Here is a 17857-nt window from a genome sequence, read left to right as displayed (position 1 = left end):
TGTGAGGAAACTAGCTTCTAAGAAAAAGATACACAAACATGTTTTTATGATCTGGTTGATTCTCTGTAATTTGCTATCTGTTCATTATTTTCATATTATCTAGATTTTTCTATGACCATTATATGTATCAACTAAAGAAATAAATGTGGTAAAATTATTTCAGAAGTTCTAGAATATAGGATTTAAAACCCTAGAGCTAAGGCCCCTATGTTTATGTAATGAAATTTCTCTCAGTTCTAGAAACAAAATATCTATAGGACATGCTATTAAAAATCGTGTATACCTTTAAATTATTTCAATAGAAAATACCCATTTGTCTGTGCAGTGGTGGCTTGGCTTCTGCATCCAGAGGGCAGATCCAGGCTCTGCTTGCTTCTGGACAGGAACCGGGAAACTTCAATGTTAAAAGTCCTGTTTCTGAATCAGGGACACCTTAAAGCACTCAGGACAAGTCCTATACCCTAGGCAAGGCTCCTGGTCTCACCAGCAGAGGTGGAAATAGAATTGTCCACTGGGTGATACAGTGTAGCTCTTTTAGAATGAAATTGTGGGTATCAGATGACGGTGGAAACTTGGGAGTTCCAAAGGCCTGTGATGATACTACAAGTGTTACAGCTCTTTGGTTAAGCTGCTGTGCTAAGCACAGCAGAGGAAAACAGGTCAGGGGAGATGGAGGCCCAGTAGGTGCTTCACTGGCATCTCACTGTTCATCACCAATCTTGCTGCAGTGGAGCAGGCTTCAGGCATTGCTGCCCCAGGCATCCAACAGCAGTTCTCCAGGGATAAGGGTGGTCGTCTTCACTTCCCCAGAATAAATGGAGTCTCAGACAGTCATGGTGGAGAGAGAGCAAGCCAGACTGTATTCATGAACCAGAGATTTATAAACCTTGGGCAGAGGGGAGGGGTTTGAGAGTGAATGTGTTGTGTTGCTGGGCCTAGGGGTGCCAGGATACTTAATCTACATGCACGGGGTCCTATCACAAAGAGAACACAGTACTTAATTATTCTATGGGTGGGGGAAGAATTTTCAGGTCTGATTAAAGGTCATCTGCTGAAGGCTAGGATCTCCTTAGCATAGGGCTGGGTATTTCCAGGAATTCCCCAGGTGCTTGCTGAACAGATTCTATCAGGAAAGGGCTGGGCCTGTAATCTTCCCTGCTGACTATGTGATGCCCCTTAGAGTTTTTAGGGTTCAGGTAAAAAGAGGATTCCACTGAGAAAGGGAGTGCCATTGGTGTATATTCAGAGGGCAGCCAGAAGTGGCAGACTTCAGACTCTCCAGAGAGCCCCACACCCATTATTAATTTTTCTCCATATTTTCAGTTCATTACTTAAAAAATTCGTAAACCAAATACTTTAATATATATATAAATTAAATATTTAATACATATATAAGAATGTAGCTTAAATATTTTAATTATATTGTTTTATCAAAATCTACCACAACCTTCTAATACATAATTCTAATATGCTTAAGTAGATTTAATATCTCAAGTATACCTGGATTGTTTCCCTTAAAATACACTTATTTTAATAAGTTGTTTCCAAAGACTACATTTTCAGTTAAGCTTAGCAGTAATTTACTAATGGTTTTAATACTAATTTATTCTCTAATTTAAATATTCAGTGGAGTCCTTTTGTTATTTCTTTGAATGTTCTCTAACCATCTTATTCTTATGCTGTGTGTGTAAGCATATAATTGAACTGATTACTCTGATAATCACTAGATATAGTATGTAATATATATCTTTTTTTCTTCATAGGAAAATGGTTCTCCTGAAGAACATGCCGTCTATGTTTGGGACCATTTCATAGCCCAATCTGCAGCTGAGAATGTGTTTTTTGTTGCTCATAGCTACGGAGGTCTTGCATTTGTTGAACTGGTAAGTGCACATTTCATTTTTTTAAAAAATGATTTATTTTATTAATGTGTGTGTGTAAGCCCCTGAATGTATGTATATCATGAGCATGCCGGTGCCTACATGACCAAAAAAGGTTAAAGGATTCCCCTGGCAGTTGTGAGCCACCTGATTTGTTGGTACTGGGACCTGAACCAGTGTCCTCTGCAGGGACAGAAAATACTCCTAACAGCTGAACTATACCTGTAACTCTAATTTGAATTCTCGACCTCAGCCTCCTTACAGGTTTTGTTTTGTTTCCGGGGGGCTGGGAGGGCTGTTTTTTCTGAGATGAGGATTCACTAAGCACCCCTAGATGTCCTGGTACTTGCTATGTATACCAGTCTGGCTTTGATCTCACAGAGATCCTCCTGTTTCTGCCTCCCAAGTGGTGAGATTAAAGGCATGTGCCACTGCAACCAGCATTCTCTCCACCCCCCCCCCTTTTATTTTCTCTTGATATTACTACTTAAAGTTACCTCTGAAATTTTAAGATCCAGTGGTGGTAGATAGGTTATCACCTCCAAGGAACATCACAAGACTGATGGGCACATGAACACAAAATTAGGGCAGCATGTAAAGGGCCTGCCCAGGTTCAAACCAGACAGAGTTCCAGCACTGAGAAAGGGGGATAGACACAAAGTGCCACCCCTAACCAAGAAGCTATTTGCAACTGATGCCTGCTAGGAAAGGGAAAATTTGTTTTCTCTAATAAGGAGACACTGGTTATCTCAACTACATTCCAGGGCAGGCTTCATGACCAGTAATAGTTGGCCAACCCAAAAATTGACTCTTTGTTTCTGGGAGTGGGGTGGAGGTTGGTATGGTACTTTTTGTTTCAATATGTTTTGGTATTTTATGTCTTGATGGTTTTTTTTGTTCATTTGTTTTATATTTATTTCTGCTTTGTTGTCATTTTTATTTTTGATAGAGAAAAAGAAAGAACATGAAGTTGGATGCATAGGAAGGTTGGCAGGATCTAGGAGGAGTTAGAGCAGTGAAAGAATATGATCAAAATATATTTATGAAAAACTTTAAAATTTTAATAAAATATGTCCAGATTGTTTTTAAAATGTACTAATTTCCTTGAGTATAACAGAGCTCTATATTATTAGCCAGAAGTGGGTTTTGCCTTTTCCTTCTTTGCATGTTCTTTTAAAATATCAATATTATTAGGCCAAGTTCTGTCCATTTCAGATGTACATTTTCTGTTTTATTCGTACACCAAATTTCCAGACCCTTTGAATATTTGGTATCATTTTAGGAATTTTCAACTGACTTTGGTGTATATTGCCCAGTATTTAATACTTTGTTGGGGTTTATTTGGTTAGCATTAAAACTATCAGAAATGTTCCTTTCATTTGCTTTGAACTCAAATTCTGTTCTTGATCACAACAATTTTTGCATTTTTAAATATTCTGACTTTTAAGAATTAAGATTGGTTGTATATGATAAGGAACAGTTATCAAATACCCCGGACTTAATCTCTATGAGATACAGTATTATAGACAGCACAGTTTTTGCTACTGTGGTTATTATGATTAATCCTGTAAAGTCACTAATGAAGAGTCATGTCATCCTGTCTATCACCCATGGGTTACAAGATGGATCCTTTACTGACACAAAAAGACTAGCTTCTTGAACGTGTATCTGAGAATGTCTAAGACTGACATGACCATTAAGCAAGCACAAAATTCATTGTCTAGTTTTAATTTTTAGAATTTGGATGGAACTTCTGTAAGTATATTTCTGTGGCCTTTTTAGCTGCCCTATACCTCAGCCTCTCATGATTTAGATATGAGCGTGGTGTTCTCCACTGACACCTGAGAATTCTGCAGCTGTCCTATGTCAAAATGCTTATGCTAAAATAAAAAAAAGTCATTTCTTTCTTAATTTGACTTCAGTATCTAGAGGCTGTTTACAAGCATTTTTAGCTTCACAGATTTTGTTTAGTTTCATATATACTGTGATATACATAACAGATACCTTAAAGGAAGCTTTTAGCACATTAGTGTGGGTTTTACTTTTAATATGGATGTTTGGAGAAAAATACAATGTTTTAAAAATAATGTATTTGAATAACAACAGATAAATAATTAAACATTTGTAGCTTTTATTTGTAAGTCATCACATTACTTTAAATTTAACTTTTTAAATTTATGAAGTAACTTAAAATGTATAAAGGTCTGAGATACTAATTCCTAATTTCCATAAAACATAATTTGCATTTTTACATTAAAATCATTTATCTAAGAAAAAAAAAACCTTTGTATATCAAACTTGCGATTGGGGGTATTTAAGGCTATTTTAAAAATGAACTTAAGATGCCAAAATTAACAGATGACCAGTGTGTCAGTCCTGTTTTGCCTGTCCTTGTCACACACTGGTGGATATTTCTCCACTTTTGTTCCACTTTAATATAAAGCACACAGATGTTTCAGAACAAGACTTGACTTCTGACCTTGAGGCCATTAGGGTCAGGGTCCTCAGGGCCTGTGAAATTATCACAAGCTGAGCTAAAGTTTTTCTCCAGCACAGGAAGTAACTAGTAAGTAAGAAGTTAAAAAGGAGCTTTGTCTGAGAGACAAGATGGTCCCAGTAAGGGTCAGCTTCTGTAGTCTGCTATCCCTGCAGGAGGCCGTGCATGGGAGGAGGCGATAATGTAACCACTGGCGGATCTGTCAGGCAGGAGCAAACTGAGAAGTCTATTTAATGTAATATACCTTGTTTAGGTCTTAAAATATTAATGATTATCACTTCAGTTTCATGCATTTGATACTTGTGCAGCAAATGATTGCAGTATGTAAGGGAACAAACAGTGTCAACTGAAACAAGAGCAACCACTGGCCTAAAAAGTCACTTACAAGGAAATAATAGTGTGTTTGCATTTTGATAAATTTAATAAACGTGAAAGTTCATTATTTTTCTATGTCAGAATGCTTTCTGTAAGCATTTTGGGATAGAAAAACAAGCTCTGCAATGCCTGTAAGCCTGCTTTTTTTTTTTTTTTTTTAACATTCCTTAACTGAAAAAAATTTAACATTAGCATTCCTACTGTTATCACTAATATTCTTAAGAGCAAAGTATTAATGCTTAGATGTTGACAAATGTCTTTGGATGTTTCAATATATGTGTGATTTATGAAGTCTCATGTTTTCAAAATATCAATACTAGCTATACAAGGAAATGTGAAGATGCATATTATCTTGTATAAATCTTAAATTATGGTTTAGTTTGTTGGGGGTGGTGCATTATATGCATATCATACAGAAATCCTTTAGCTTTCAGTGGTTTAAAATGTTTAAAGGTTATTCAAAAGACTTAAAAGACTGTAGGACTCTTTGACTCTGTCTCTGCCTCAGTTTGTACCATCATATTTGAGTATGTACAAGTCATTCTCTATTGTCATATAGTTCTTCTTTGAGTCATAAATATTAAAACCTGTGTTTTAAATGTTAACTATATGGCACATGCAGTTTAAAAAATGAATGTAATTAGTGCAATTTCATTAATGTTTTCTGTTTGAATGCCATGCAAGAAGACCTTATGTAATGTATCTTGACATTTACCGAGTTAAAATGTGTGTAAAATTCTAGTTTAAAATGAAAAGTGTTTACTTTGAATTTTGGAACACAAAATTATAGAAGGTCCACGTTTTGTTAATTTCTGTTTCTGGAAACAGGGAACATAATTTATTGTTATATCCTGTCTTAAACTGTTGAATTGCTTCTGAAGAACATGCAATAGGAAAAGATTTATTTTCAAAGCCAGTATTCATTCTATTGTTCTATTTCTTGCAATGCAACTTTCCCTGCTTTAGGGAAAAACAGTGTGCAGTGGCAAAGCATGATGCCAAAAATACACCTTTCATCGCCCTGGCTCTTATTTAGAGTAAACTCAAACTTTCAGTTCTCTGAACTTTCTGTGATCCTAGGAATAGCAAGTATTGATTAGACATTCTGATTTAATCTAACATACAGTTATCAAAGACAAGCGAATAAACAGTGTTATCAATTGATAATGAGTTTCTGAATATAATATATCTATGTATATTATCTTGTCTAAGCCATTATCCACAAAGACTTAAATTTCTATCAGACATTTAATTTTATATAATGATAGAATTAATAATCTTCGTTACAGTTTGCTTACCAAATTTATTTGAAAAGACATATCCAGACAGTGTAATCTACTTATTAAAACCTAGACTCATTTTTTAAATTTTTCATATTTTAATTCATGCTTTGACATTTCCATAATCCATTTCAAGGCCACTTTGCGTCCACTAGCCATTTCACTGGGCTTTGTTCCTGCCTCTCCAGGTGCTAAGCAGTTTACTAAGCCAAGTCACCTCATCATCATTGTTGTTGTTGTCAGAGTCTGTTACCCACCTCAGCTCATTCCGCTGCTGTGTGCGGGGCTCAGTGCGTCACATTCAGATTGTTTCCCGATGCCGAAACAAGAGCGCTCATATTTTTTTATAAAGTGTATCAAGTATTTGAGTCAGTACATTTCATTAGCTTCACTGAATTGTCTCAACAGATAGAATATTAGGATCTGCTCATTTTTCTTTCCTTTGCTATGTTGTTAGTCGTTTGTTCACAGCCACGATTAAAAAGCATCACTTAGAAATGTGTGAAAACAGCTCCTTTGAAAGCATGTCCCTACCCACTTTTGATTTTGGTTTTTCCATGCTTGTCAGCACTTGATTGGCACCTCACTTGCATGTGAATTAAGGAATGAAGGGAACTCTATTTTCCTGCCATTGTTCCATGCTGGGCTCCCTGGCCTCCAGGCTGCCTAAGCCGCCTTGAGCAGCTGGTAGAAAGCTAGTTTTGGACATGGCTGTATGAGGACACTCAACCTCAGTCTACTCTTAGAAGATCTTTTTAAGTCTGTTAGAACATGATTTATATTTATACTGAAAAGAAAATGGAATTGAGCCAAAAATGTTTAGCCTTTACCTTTAGTGGCACAACTGCTATGAACTGAAAGTAGTAACATTACTTTTTGTCCACACACACAAACACACACACACAAAATATGGGTAGGAAGTTTATTTAATGTGATCAGTGTGAATTATAAAATTTTGGGTGTCTGGGAAGCAGGAATTGAGGAGAAGTGAAATAAGGAAGGATAAACCAGAGAGAAGTCAAATGTCATCAAAGTCATGGAGAATGAAAACTCTCCTCTAAGCTTCCCTTGAAATCTAGCCAATTCTGTAAAAACACCACACGCAGTAAAATGATGAGAGACATCTTAATTAGTTTTGCTCTAAAACTGTCTTGTATAGCTAAGTCTTTGCTTACCCACATGCTGAAGAAACAGCTGCCAGGTAGAGTCTTAACACTGCTCCCAAGTTTGAAAATACTCCAAACAATGACAGAAGAATTTATAAGTATTTGTAATAGTTGGTCCTTAAGTGAAGTTTAAGCTTTAACAGTAACAGTTGTATTAACTTATTCATTCTACTCTCAATTTAGATAGTGACAGATTTCAGAATTCTAGCAAACTGATTTTTTCTCATTTATCAAATGTCCCCATCCCTACTGTACCTCCAACTCTAAGTGTGCCAGAAAAGATCACCTCTCCACATCTCACTTTCCCTAAGTATACTTCTTTCTGTAAAACAGGAAAATTAGTAAAGTAAATTAGGTTTTTACAATGTTATATCACAGCCAATTGAAGATCCCAAAAGACCATTTCATCCCAGCAGATAGTTGACTTAGCGTACTTTTGTTTCTTGTTTTAATTACTTTATGTTTGTGATCAAATTTATACAACTTCTCTGAGATATAATTACTTAGTCAACTTAACCGAGATGTTCTTTATATGGTAGGAAATTCATCCTTTGAGGTGAGCAAATAATTGTTTTTAGTATATTTACAGATTTATGCAACCATAACCAGTATCTACATTCAGATAACTTCCTTTCGATTTAAGTGCACGAAGTATCACACATGCGCAGTCTTAAAGATCTGCCTCTAGTGTTGTTACTTGGACATATTCCTCCTTATTCTCCCTCTATCCCTTCTCCTTCCTCTTCTCTTTCTGTTTTCCCCTTCTCCTCCCATTCCTTCACTGCTTCCTCTTTCTCTTCTTCCTCGTCCTCTCCCCTCACTTCTATTTTTGAAACAGGCTCTCATGTAGCCCTTGCTGTTCAGGCACTCATGGAGATGCTCCTGCCTCTGCCATCTGAGAATAAGGATCAAAGATGTATATCACCACTGTTGGCCTGCTTGGATTAGTTTTTAGACATTTTGTGTGGTAAAGGTCAAATTTAGTTTCAGATTTTTTTGATTATATATATATTCAGTTTTCTTGCCACTCTTCATTGGGAAACAAAATTTTTTCCTTATTGTGTTAATATCCCTTTAAAAACCAATTAGCTATGAATTTGAGTCTGGACTCTGTTACATTGATGAACATATTGGCCTCTTAGTGGTACCACAATGACTTGCTAGAGGCAGCTTTGCAGTAACTTTTGAAACTAGGATAGAAGTCTAACACTTTTTAAAGTTTACTTTGGCTCCTTGCATTTCCTTATGGATTTTAGAATCAATGTATTGGTTTCTGAAGGGAAGAAAACAGATCATGGATTCTGATTGGGGTTAGTTAAATGTGTAGATAATTTGGAGAGTATTGCTATCTTAATGATGCTAGCGTTCCTATCCATGAACATGGATTGTGTTTCTGTACCTGAAGACTATTAGAAAATGATGGTTAATGGCTGTTGTGGAAAGAAGAATCACTTTTCTTTATGGGTATGAGCACTGGTAGGTTGCCCAGTCTCTAGTGGAAGACCCCACACCCCAGAATTGTATGTATTCAAAGCCGTATAATTTGGAACTACAGCTAATTTTATCTCTCCTTTTCCAATATGGATACATTTTATGTAATTTGTTTAGTTTTGTAAATTGTTTTTGCCTAGTCGCCCAAGGAGAACCTACAATACAAGGGTGAGTAGATATGGCTGAACCTTCTTTCAGATCTTAGGGAAAAACAGTGTTTTACCACTAAGATGTGTTAGATGTGACATCATCCCTGAAAGATGATGACATCATCCCTGAAAGAGGATGTCATTGAGATGATGACTGGAATAGAGAAAAGGAGGTGTTTCTTATGTAATAAAGGGTTCAGACTATTCTCCTGGGAATTAGTTTTGTAAGAGGCTTTTACAATGTCAACAAATACTGTACTGAGCTGATGTCCTTCCTTCCACATTCACACAGCCAAGAGACTAGACATGATCTCCCTTAATAAAATGGCCAGAAAGCCAGTGAGCTGAAAAAGGTACTATAGTACTTCTTAACTCAGAAAACAAGTTGACAAATTAATGTGTTAGGTGTAAATAATTTTTAAAGGCAGTTTCTCACTATGTAGCTCTAGTGGCCTGTAATTCACTGTATAGAACAGGATAGCCTCAAACTCACAGAGATCCACTTGCATTGGCTGTTGATCACTGAGAGTATAAGAATGTACAGCCATTCCCAAATAATAAAATTTTAGCGAAGAAACATTTCTTTCCCGATATTTGATACACTAGCTCAATGACAAATCTTATTCCATAATGTGAAAGTATGATTTTCTATTGCAGTGTTTTCATTGGGATTATAGAAAAACATGTTCTAGCTAAGCAGGAACATTTTTTTTTTTTTTGCTCTTTTTATGGTCTTATAATGATAAATCATTATAAATTCTTATAAATGAAACACCTAACTATGCTGATACCTGCGATTTTAGATCTAAAATTGAAAAGAGCTTTTGAAAGGTGTGCTTGTAATACAAACTATTTAGCTTCCACCTTAGGCTTAGGGCCCAATCCTTATTAAATACTTTACTCAAATTAACTCACAGTAGTCAAGTGGACCTCAAATTTAAACCATACTGAGTCCATGTGAAGGTGTGGCTTGAGGGAGCAAAGAGGGAAACCAGATCTGTGCAAAGAGCTCTTTATGAGAGCTCAGAATGGTTTCAGAAGACAGTCTGCTACAAGGGTTGGCACTGGTGCGCAGCGCAGGTGAGCTTGCCAGCTGAGGATCTGTAGCGTTTGATCAGCTTTTGATCAAGAGATATCCAGAGAAAGAAACCAGTGATAACTACAAAATGAACAAAGTATGTAGTTCTGAACAGTTTTCCCTCTGTAAACTTCCTATCATTTCCTTACAAGAGAGTACAGAAAAAAATACCAGGATCTGTCATGGTCAAGTATTAACAAAATAAGTATCGTGTCACCACTGCCACAGAGTACAGAACTAGAACGTTTTCATTGGAAAGAAAGAGGGTGTAAGAGGAACAGTCAACAACAGCAAATTAAGATACAGTTTTGTAGATTATGTCAGAACAGGAAGGAGTGGAAAGCTGAGTGTGAGGTCATTCAGTACTCAAGAGTTCTTCCTTGATACACATTACCAAGTTTCTTTGGCAGGAGCGAGGCTGTCCTGTTCGTTTCTTTCTTTCCTGAGAGTCACGATGATCAGTTATATGTCTGAAACTCTCTTGCCCAGAGTCACAGCATGCTCCTCTTCTGGGGCTATATGATTATATAATACTAATTATTAAAGTTGGAGATGTAACCCGGGTACGTACGCTTTCTCTCTCTCATCTCACATTCTTTGTGTTTTATTTTTAATAAGCTTACTCTACAGGTGTTAGTTTGAGCCCAGCACAGCACACACAGCACACACGTACTCAGTACTGTTTCAGTGAATGAATCAATTTCACAGTAAAGCCATCTGGACCCACAATTGTGACTTCCTGGAAATGGCTTCTTAGAGTTGGACGTGAACTTGAATTTATGCCCTCAAGACAAAAAGGATTTTTTAAATTGCTGTTATGGAAGGCTGTCCATTCACTTATTCGGGTGAACTTGCCCACTTTGTACATGTACTCCAGAAACATTGAAATATCATCTCTGGCATCAGGAAGATAACAACACAAACACAAGACATTAAACAGAACAATTTAACAGGACAATTGAGAAGTGGGATGACAGCCAGGAAGCTGTGTTAACCCCAACATAAAAATAATCTATGTAGTAAATTTGCTCTGGAGCTAAATACTAAAGAAAATTGTTTCTGTAGATGACCTTATATTTTTATTCTGCTATTTATAAGAAAATTTTTAGCTTAATCTCATGGAAACTGAGTTCTCAGTTGTGTGGGCTTCCATTTCACCAACTATCCTCACCCTTGCTCTCTCATACAAAGGTATCTTTTGCTTGAAGTCACCTCATCATCTCTTTTTCCCAATTGATAAGGAGTAAATAAATCCCCTATTTTTGTTGGTTTCTACCACACTTATTAACCTGGCACAGATGTTTTTGGTGATTGACTGATAGATAGCTAATTAGGTAGGTAGGTAGATAGATAGACAGAAAGACAGACAGACAGATAGATAGACAGACAGACAGATAAATGATACATATCGATAGATGATGATAGATAGATGATAAACAGACATATCTATGTATAAAGTTCTCTCAACTGTATGTTAGAAGCTGCTGTATTGAGAACAATGACGTTTGGATCAGTTCAGAATATCTATGACAAGCTGCAGGACAGAAACAGAAGGGGCCAGGTCACAGAGACATGAATGATGAGCATCTAGAGACCTCATTGAGTGCACGGCGTGTATCATTTTGGATTTGTGTGAGAACAAATAACATAAATTACTTAGTAAATAGAGTAATGTGGCTAAGAAATCTCTTTGTATCAATATGAATAAAGTCTCATATCCTTTAGAAATTCATTCACCTACTTAAATATTTATTTATTTGGGTTATTTTAGTAGTAGAACCTCTGTAGACTTTATGACTTAAAGAACAATCTGCTATAATTGTGTGGACTCAGAAGATTGAGGTCAGTGTCCTAGTTGATAGAGGCCCTGCTGCTGGCCACTTTCAGTCACGTAGTCCCTTCACCTTTTCCTAAAAATACTAATCCCATTGTCTGGATTTGAGTTTCATGAAATCATCTCTAAGTTTCCAAACTAGAGACCCCACTTCCTCATACCATTATCCTAGGTGTAGTGATTTAACATTCAAATTTGGGGAGAAATTCAAACTTGGACTCCGTAATAGAGGATTCAGGTCCTCCAAAGTCAGTGCCCACTTTTTTATAATTATCTTTTTTTATTTTTTTACATATTCATTTATATTATTACACATATATACAGTAAACTACCTTCAGCAAGAAGAATCATGACACAATCAGGAATTATATAAATGTTACATTTCATATAGATAACTTGTTAATTCCACTTAACAGCCTCTTAAGCAGCAACTCTCAACTTGTGGGTCAAAAACCTCAGCACCATCAAAAAACAGGTATTTGCATTGTGATTCCTAACAGTAGCAAACTTACAATTATGAAGCAGTAGTGAAAATAAATTTATGGTTGGGAGGTCACCACAACATGAGGAGCTGTATTAAAGGGATGCGGCACTAAGAAGGTGGTGAACCTCTGCTCTCAAGCCTTAACCTATCACAGTGGTACCTCCCGGGCTAAAACTTAGTGTCCCCTGTAAATGCCATCAAGAGATGCCCAGAGTGACACTCCAGGCATGGTTCTTACTGTGCCCTTCCACAGATAACCTGCATTAGAGTGCAGTAACAGTTCCTGTCCGTCGTTCTTTATTTCATTGCGGACTTCAATGATTAAAAAGCATCCCTGCTTGTAATATGCTCAGATATTTCCTAAACATGCACAAACTTTGATATCTATTTTGTCACATCTGTCATTGCTTAGCCTCATTCTCAGGCACTGTATATAAAAATAAAATTTGTTGAACTTTCTCCAATGGTAGAAATTCCCAATCTTGCTTCCACCCTACTCCCCTCCAGTGATAAGGCATCAGGAGTGTTTTTATAACTATAAATGTTAATATTATAAAAGTTTTCTAGTAGCCTGTTATGAGGAAGCAGCCTGATGTCGAAAGTACAAAGACAGCGTGCTGATTTCACTTGTTTACTTATTGCCTCCACTATGTCACTGTTCATTTCATCTGTGGAAAACTCGCAGGAGTAGTAACACTAATAGTGTAAGCAAAGTTTTTACCACTGTTGCAAGATCACCCTCAATTTTTCAGTTTTGCTTTTATTACACATTTTGAGGCATCTGTTCAAGACTAAATATATTTATACCATGTCTAAATATTAAAATACATTAATACATTAGATGCCATTTGTGTATTATAAACTAACATTTGGGTACATTTGCATTTTTCTCTAAGATCTTATTGTAGATTGCCAGGACAGATAATTCCATAGCTGTATGCTTTCTGAAGAGTTCTCTCTCACTCTCAAAGAGACCTCTCACTTCTGTCTTTATAGACTGTGTCAGGCAGCCAGAAGTTCTCAAGACATGACGGGGTCAAATCCCGTGCTAAGCAGTTCATGGTAGTGTCTGAAATTGAAGATGAACCTTCCTACTAGGATTAGTTACGTCTCGAAGTCTTATAGAGCATAAGGTGGTGGTACCATCTTCATGCCCCTCACCATTATCAAATATGCTTAGATGGTATTCCGCATCTGGTAGTCTTTTCAGCCTCTTAATAGTTTTTTGTTTGGGGGGACATTATTTGTTTGTTTTTGAGACAGGTTTTCTTGGACTCACTTTATAGATCAGGCTGGCCCTGAACTCACAGAGATCCACCAGCTTCTGTCTCCCCCAAGTTCTGGGATTAAAGGCATGCGCCACTGCCTCCAGATTCTCTTAATATTTTAAGAGGTAAATGTAGTTATCTTGCTTTGTGGTAACTAGACATTGAATCTAGAGGTCCTTCATACTAGGTAATTAGGCTAACACTAAGCTGCATTTTTCCCTGTCTTCTCCTTCTCCTCCTTCTCCTTCTCCTTCTCCTTCTCCTTCTCCTTCTCCTTCTCCTTCTCCTTCTCCTTCTTCTTCTTCTTCTTCTTCTTCTTCTTCTTCTTCTTCTTCTTCTTCTTCTTCTTCTCCTCCTTCTCCTTCTCCTCCTTCTTCTTCTTCCTTCTCCTTCTCCTCCTCTTCCTCCTCCTTCTCCTTCTCATTGTTGTTGTTGCTGTTGTTTTGAGGCAGGGCCTAAGTAAGTTGTTCAAGATGACCTTGACTCCTCTAAGTCCTCATCATCACCTTCATACATATTTTCTCTCCCCTTAGAAGGATGACCATTCATTCCCTTTGTTAAAGTTAGACCTTTTCATTTCTTTCCCCTTATCAAATACCTACCAAAAAATAACATTATAATATACAAATGGAAATGACTTTATTTTCTTTTTGACTGATTTACAATTTTATACATATTGATGGCATGTTGTATGATAACTTGATAGATATGATATGTAATGGCCTAATTGGGCCATTTCTATTGGAACAAACAGCATATGAATGTTAGGAATCTTTTTAACCTTTCTGGTGATTTACAATATAGCTGTTTTGCAGACTATGTTACTAGGTTCTAGAACAGTAGAACCAACTTCTCCTGGCCACATGTAGTTTGTATCTGTCTTCCAACTCCATTCTAACTCACGTCACCCACAGTTCTGCCTTCTGCGTGAGTCAGAGCATACACTCACATCACTTGCCATAGTGCCTTCCTGTTACATGTTGGCACAGACGATGGAATTTCATTCGTTTCTGGTAAAATAACACACTGTTGCATACCTATACCATAATTTTCTTCCTAATTCAAAACCAATGTATATGTCATTTTCATATCCTGGATACTATGACAACAACAAACCTGGGAGTACAGGTTAATTTGACATCAGAATATGTAATTGTTTTGAGTTTCTGGAGGAACAGTGTACTGATTTTTTTTTTTTTTTTTTTTTTTTTTTTTTGGTAATGCATGAAGCACTTTGCATTCCTAGCAGTCTTCATGCAGGGTCTCTCTTTCTTTTCTTTTCTTTCTTTCTTTCTTTCTTTCTTTTTTTTTTTTTTTTTTTTTTTTTCTGTATATGCAGCAGCACTTGCTATATTCAGAATTTGGGGCAATAATTGTTTGTTCAGGAGTGAAATGCTATGTCATTTGGGCTTCATATCATTTTATTCAAGTACTGTACCCTTTACCTAGGGCATTATGCATGCTAGGCAAGCACTCTGCCCCTAAGCTATGGCCCTAGCTCTCTTTTTTATTTTTCCTTTTGAAACAGTGTTAAGTTGACATCATTGGCCTTGAATTCACTCTGCAGCCCAGGCAGGCTTTTAACAACTTCTGATCCTCCTGTCTCAAGACAACTGGCTAGTTGGGATTACAGGCCTACTACACTTGGCTCTAGCTCATTGTGCCCGTTATTTGCATTTTCATGATAATTAGTGATTTTAAACATTTTCATATAGCAGTTAGCTATTTGTGTGTCGTCTTTTGAGAAATTTCTATTCATGTCTCTTGCCTATTTTAAAATCAGGCTAATTCTTTATTTCTTGCTGTAAAATGACTTGAATTCTTAATATATATTGTGGATTATTCTGAGGGAGATTACCTGCAGTGTTCTCCCACTCTGGAGACTGTATGCGCACGTGCTCTAACATTCCCATGCTGAACCAAGGGCTTCCTTTGGGATGTGAATCGTTTTGCTTTGTTTCTTCTGCTTCTCATGTCTCCTCCAAAAAGCCCTTCCTCAGCCCGGGTTCTTGAATGGTTTTCTCTTTTCCTTCACACCTACTTATTTTGGTGTGTATGTGTAGGACTTTTTTTTTTTTTTTTTTTTTTGAGATTTTATAATTTAATTACAACATTTCTTCCTTCCCATCTCCCCTCCATACCCGCGTGTACTATTCTTTCCTGTTCTTTGTCAGGTTCACGGCCTCTTGTACGCTGATTGTTATTGCATGCATATAAGCATTTGTCTATATGTATCTATTCCCGTATAACCTGTTGAGTACGTATAGTATTACTTGTATTTACGGTTGCAGAGCTGACCATTTACTATCAGGTAACTCTTCATTGGAAAATTCTTTCTCCTGCTCTCAACATATGTAGTTTATAAAAGAAGAACGTTTGCATTGCATAGAGAACATCTAATTTTAAAAATTGGTGTGGGTTATATTCTTTCGTGATAAATTATGATTAGTGTAGGGTTGAGCTCTCATGGGCTTTCCCTATCTAGTTTGGCATATTCATTGGTGTTCTTGGATTAACGACTATAGCTAGCTGTAGTTAGTAAGAGAGAAGATCTGTTCCATTCTTCTTCTTGTAGATGCCCACTTCCCCTGTACAATTTTTTAATAAGCCCCCTTTCTACACTGTGTTCTTAGTATATTGCTTGAAAAATCAGTTGGCCATGGATATAATCATTGCTTTAGCTTCTCTGTTTTCTCTTATTGGTATGCACATCTGTTTTTATGCCACATCCATACGTTTTTCTGTTGTGTGAGGCTTCTTTTTAGTAGTAATTTAATTATAGCATTTCTCCCTTCCCTTTCCTACCTCCATACCTTCCCATATACGCCTCCTCTCTCTCCTTCAAATTCATGGCCTTTTTTCATTAATTGTTGTTGCATGCATTTATGGGTTTGTATATACATATATTCCTGTAAGTAAGCAGTTGACACCATATAATGTTACTTGTATATATGTTTTCAGTGCTTTTTGGCCATGGACAACTAGTTGATGTTTTCTTCTCTAAGAAAGACCACTTTTCTCATACCCAGATTTACTAAGTTGCCTGTGGTTCTTTGTGTAGGATTCAGTCCTTGTGGGCTTTCCCCCATCCATTTTGGCATGTTTGTTGGTATCATCCTTTTTCAGCTCATGCTTGTGCAGTCATACTGGTAAGACTTTATGGTAGTGTTTCTGATGGTACTTTAAGGCATTATCTCACAGCAAACTCTCTGACCCTCTGGATCTTTTACTTTTCAACACATTATTCCTCAGCGCTCACTGAGCCTTTGGGGTGAGCATGTTTTGTAAAATTATCAGTTGGGGCTGAGCTCTACAGTTCTGCATTTTGATTGTGGGATGTTTTGTTGTTGTTTGATTTTGGGTTTTTTGTTGTTGTTGTTTGTTTTTTTGTAGTGACCTCCATCTGCTACAAATTAGGAGGAAAATCTACAGCCTCTAATTTACTAGACCAGTATTGTCCCTACCAATAATCTATAAATATTTGCCCTTATAGTCATGATACTTTGACATACAAGCCTTTTGGTATTTTTGAAGTTAGGTTATAGAAGGCCTTCTGCCTCATTTGTTTTGCTCAAGATGATTTTAGCTCCTCAGAAGTTTTTTTCCCTCTGATTGCGTTTGTTTTCTTATAATTTTTAGAATTATTTCCTTCTGGTTCTAGAAGGTCATTGACATTTAGGTAGGAAATTGCATTGAATTTGTAGACTGCTTTGCATAGGATGGATATTTTAACAGTGTTGATTGATACAATCTATGGACATAGTTGTGGTTTTGCATGTATGTGCATTTGTTTCAATTCCTTTTCATAAATACTGTCTTAATTTGCCTTCTGGTCTTGTGATAAACCCTATGAATGGTGGGTTTTTTTGGGGGGGGGTTTGAAAAATCCTAAATGAACATCCAATTTTACCAATGAAGACTGAGGAGCCAGATGCTGGGTTAAAAGCCTGCCTTCTAAGCTTGGAGAGGCAGAGAAATCACCCAGCTGACCTTCCTACTCAGCAATGTCCCCAGAAGGAGAAGGGCCCTTCTCCTTTTCCACACTATCTTTAATACCCTTCAATTTAATGTCCCTCCTTCTGTGTTTTCTTATGTCAACCTGTTGCTTATTCTGCCTCTTGACATTGCTTGAAAATCAGCTGCCTTTATTTAACTTTTGCTTAGAGAAATAGCTAATGGTATGTGCTAGGGCTGAGCCACACCACAACTACTTGTTTACAATAAACAGAAAGCTCTTGGGTTAAAGGTGTGTGTTAGGTCTGAGGCACAACACAACAAGAAATAAGCTTTGCCAGTCACAATTTTGGAGTTCACTATGGGCTCAAATATCTTGCACCACATGACCAAAAGCAACT

General features: G+C 36.9%; 1 protein-coding gene across 4 annotated transcripts in view; it reads left to right on the top strand.

Moving 5' to 3' along the window:
- The window catches only part of Fam172a (family with sequence similarity 172 member A), a 381713-nt gene that overhangs the window by 212670 nt on the left and 151186 nt on the right, over positions 1 to 17857 (top strand). For all 4 annotated transcript variants that reach the window (XM_051172349.1, XM_051172350.1, XM_051172351.1 and 1 more), the window contains one exon: positions 1764 to 1883. In XM_051172349.1, coding sequence (XP_051028306.1) covers positions 1764 to 1883 — 120 coding nt within the window. The remainder of the gene's footprint in view (positions 1 to 1763; positions 1884 to 17857) is intronic.

Source organism: Acomys russatus, chromosome 30, assembly GCF_903995435.1.
Source record: "Acomys russatus chromosome 30, mAcoRus1.1, whole genome shotgun sequence".
In the NCBI taxonomy this organism is placed as follows: Eukaryota; Metazoa; Chordata; class Mammalia; order Rodentia; family Muridae; genus Acomys; species Acomys russatus.
This window is presented reverse-complemented; position numbering and strand designations above follow the sequence as displayed.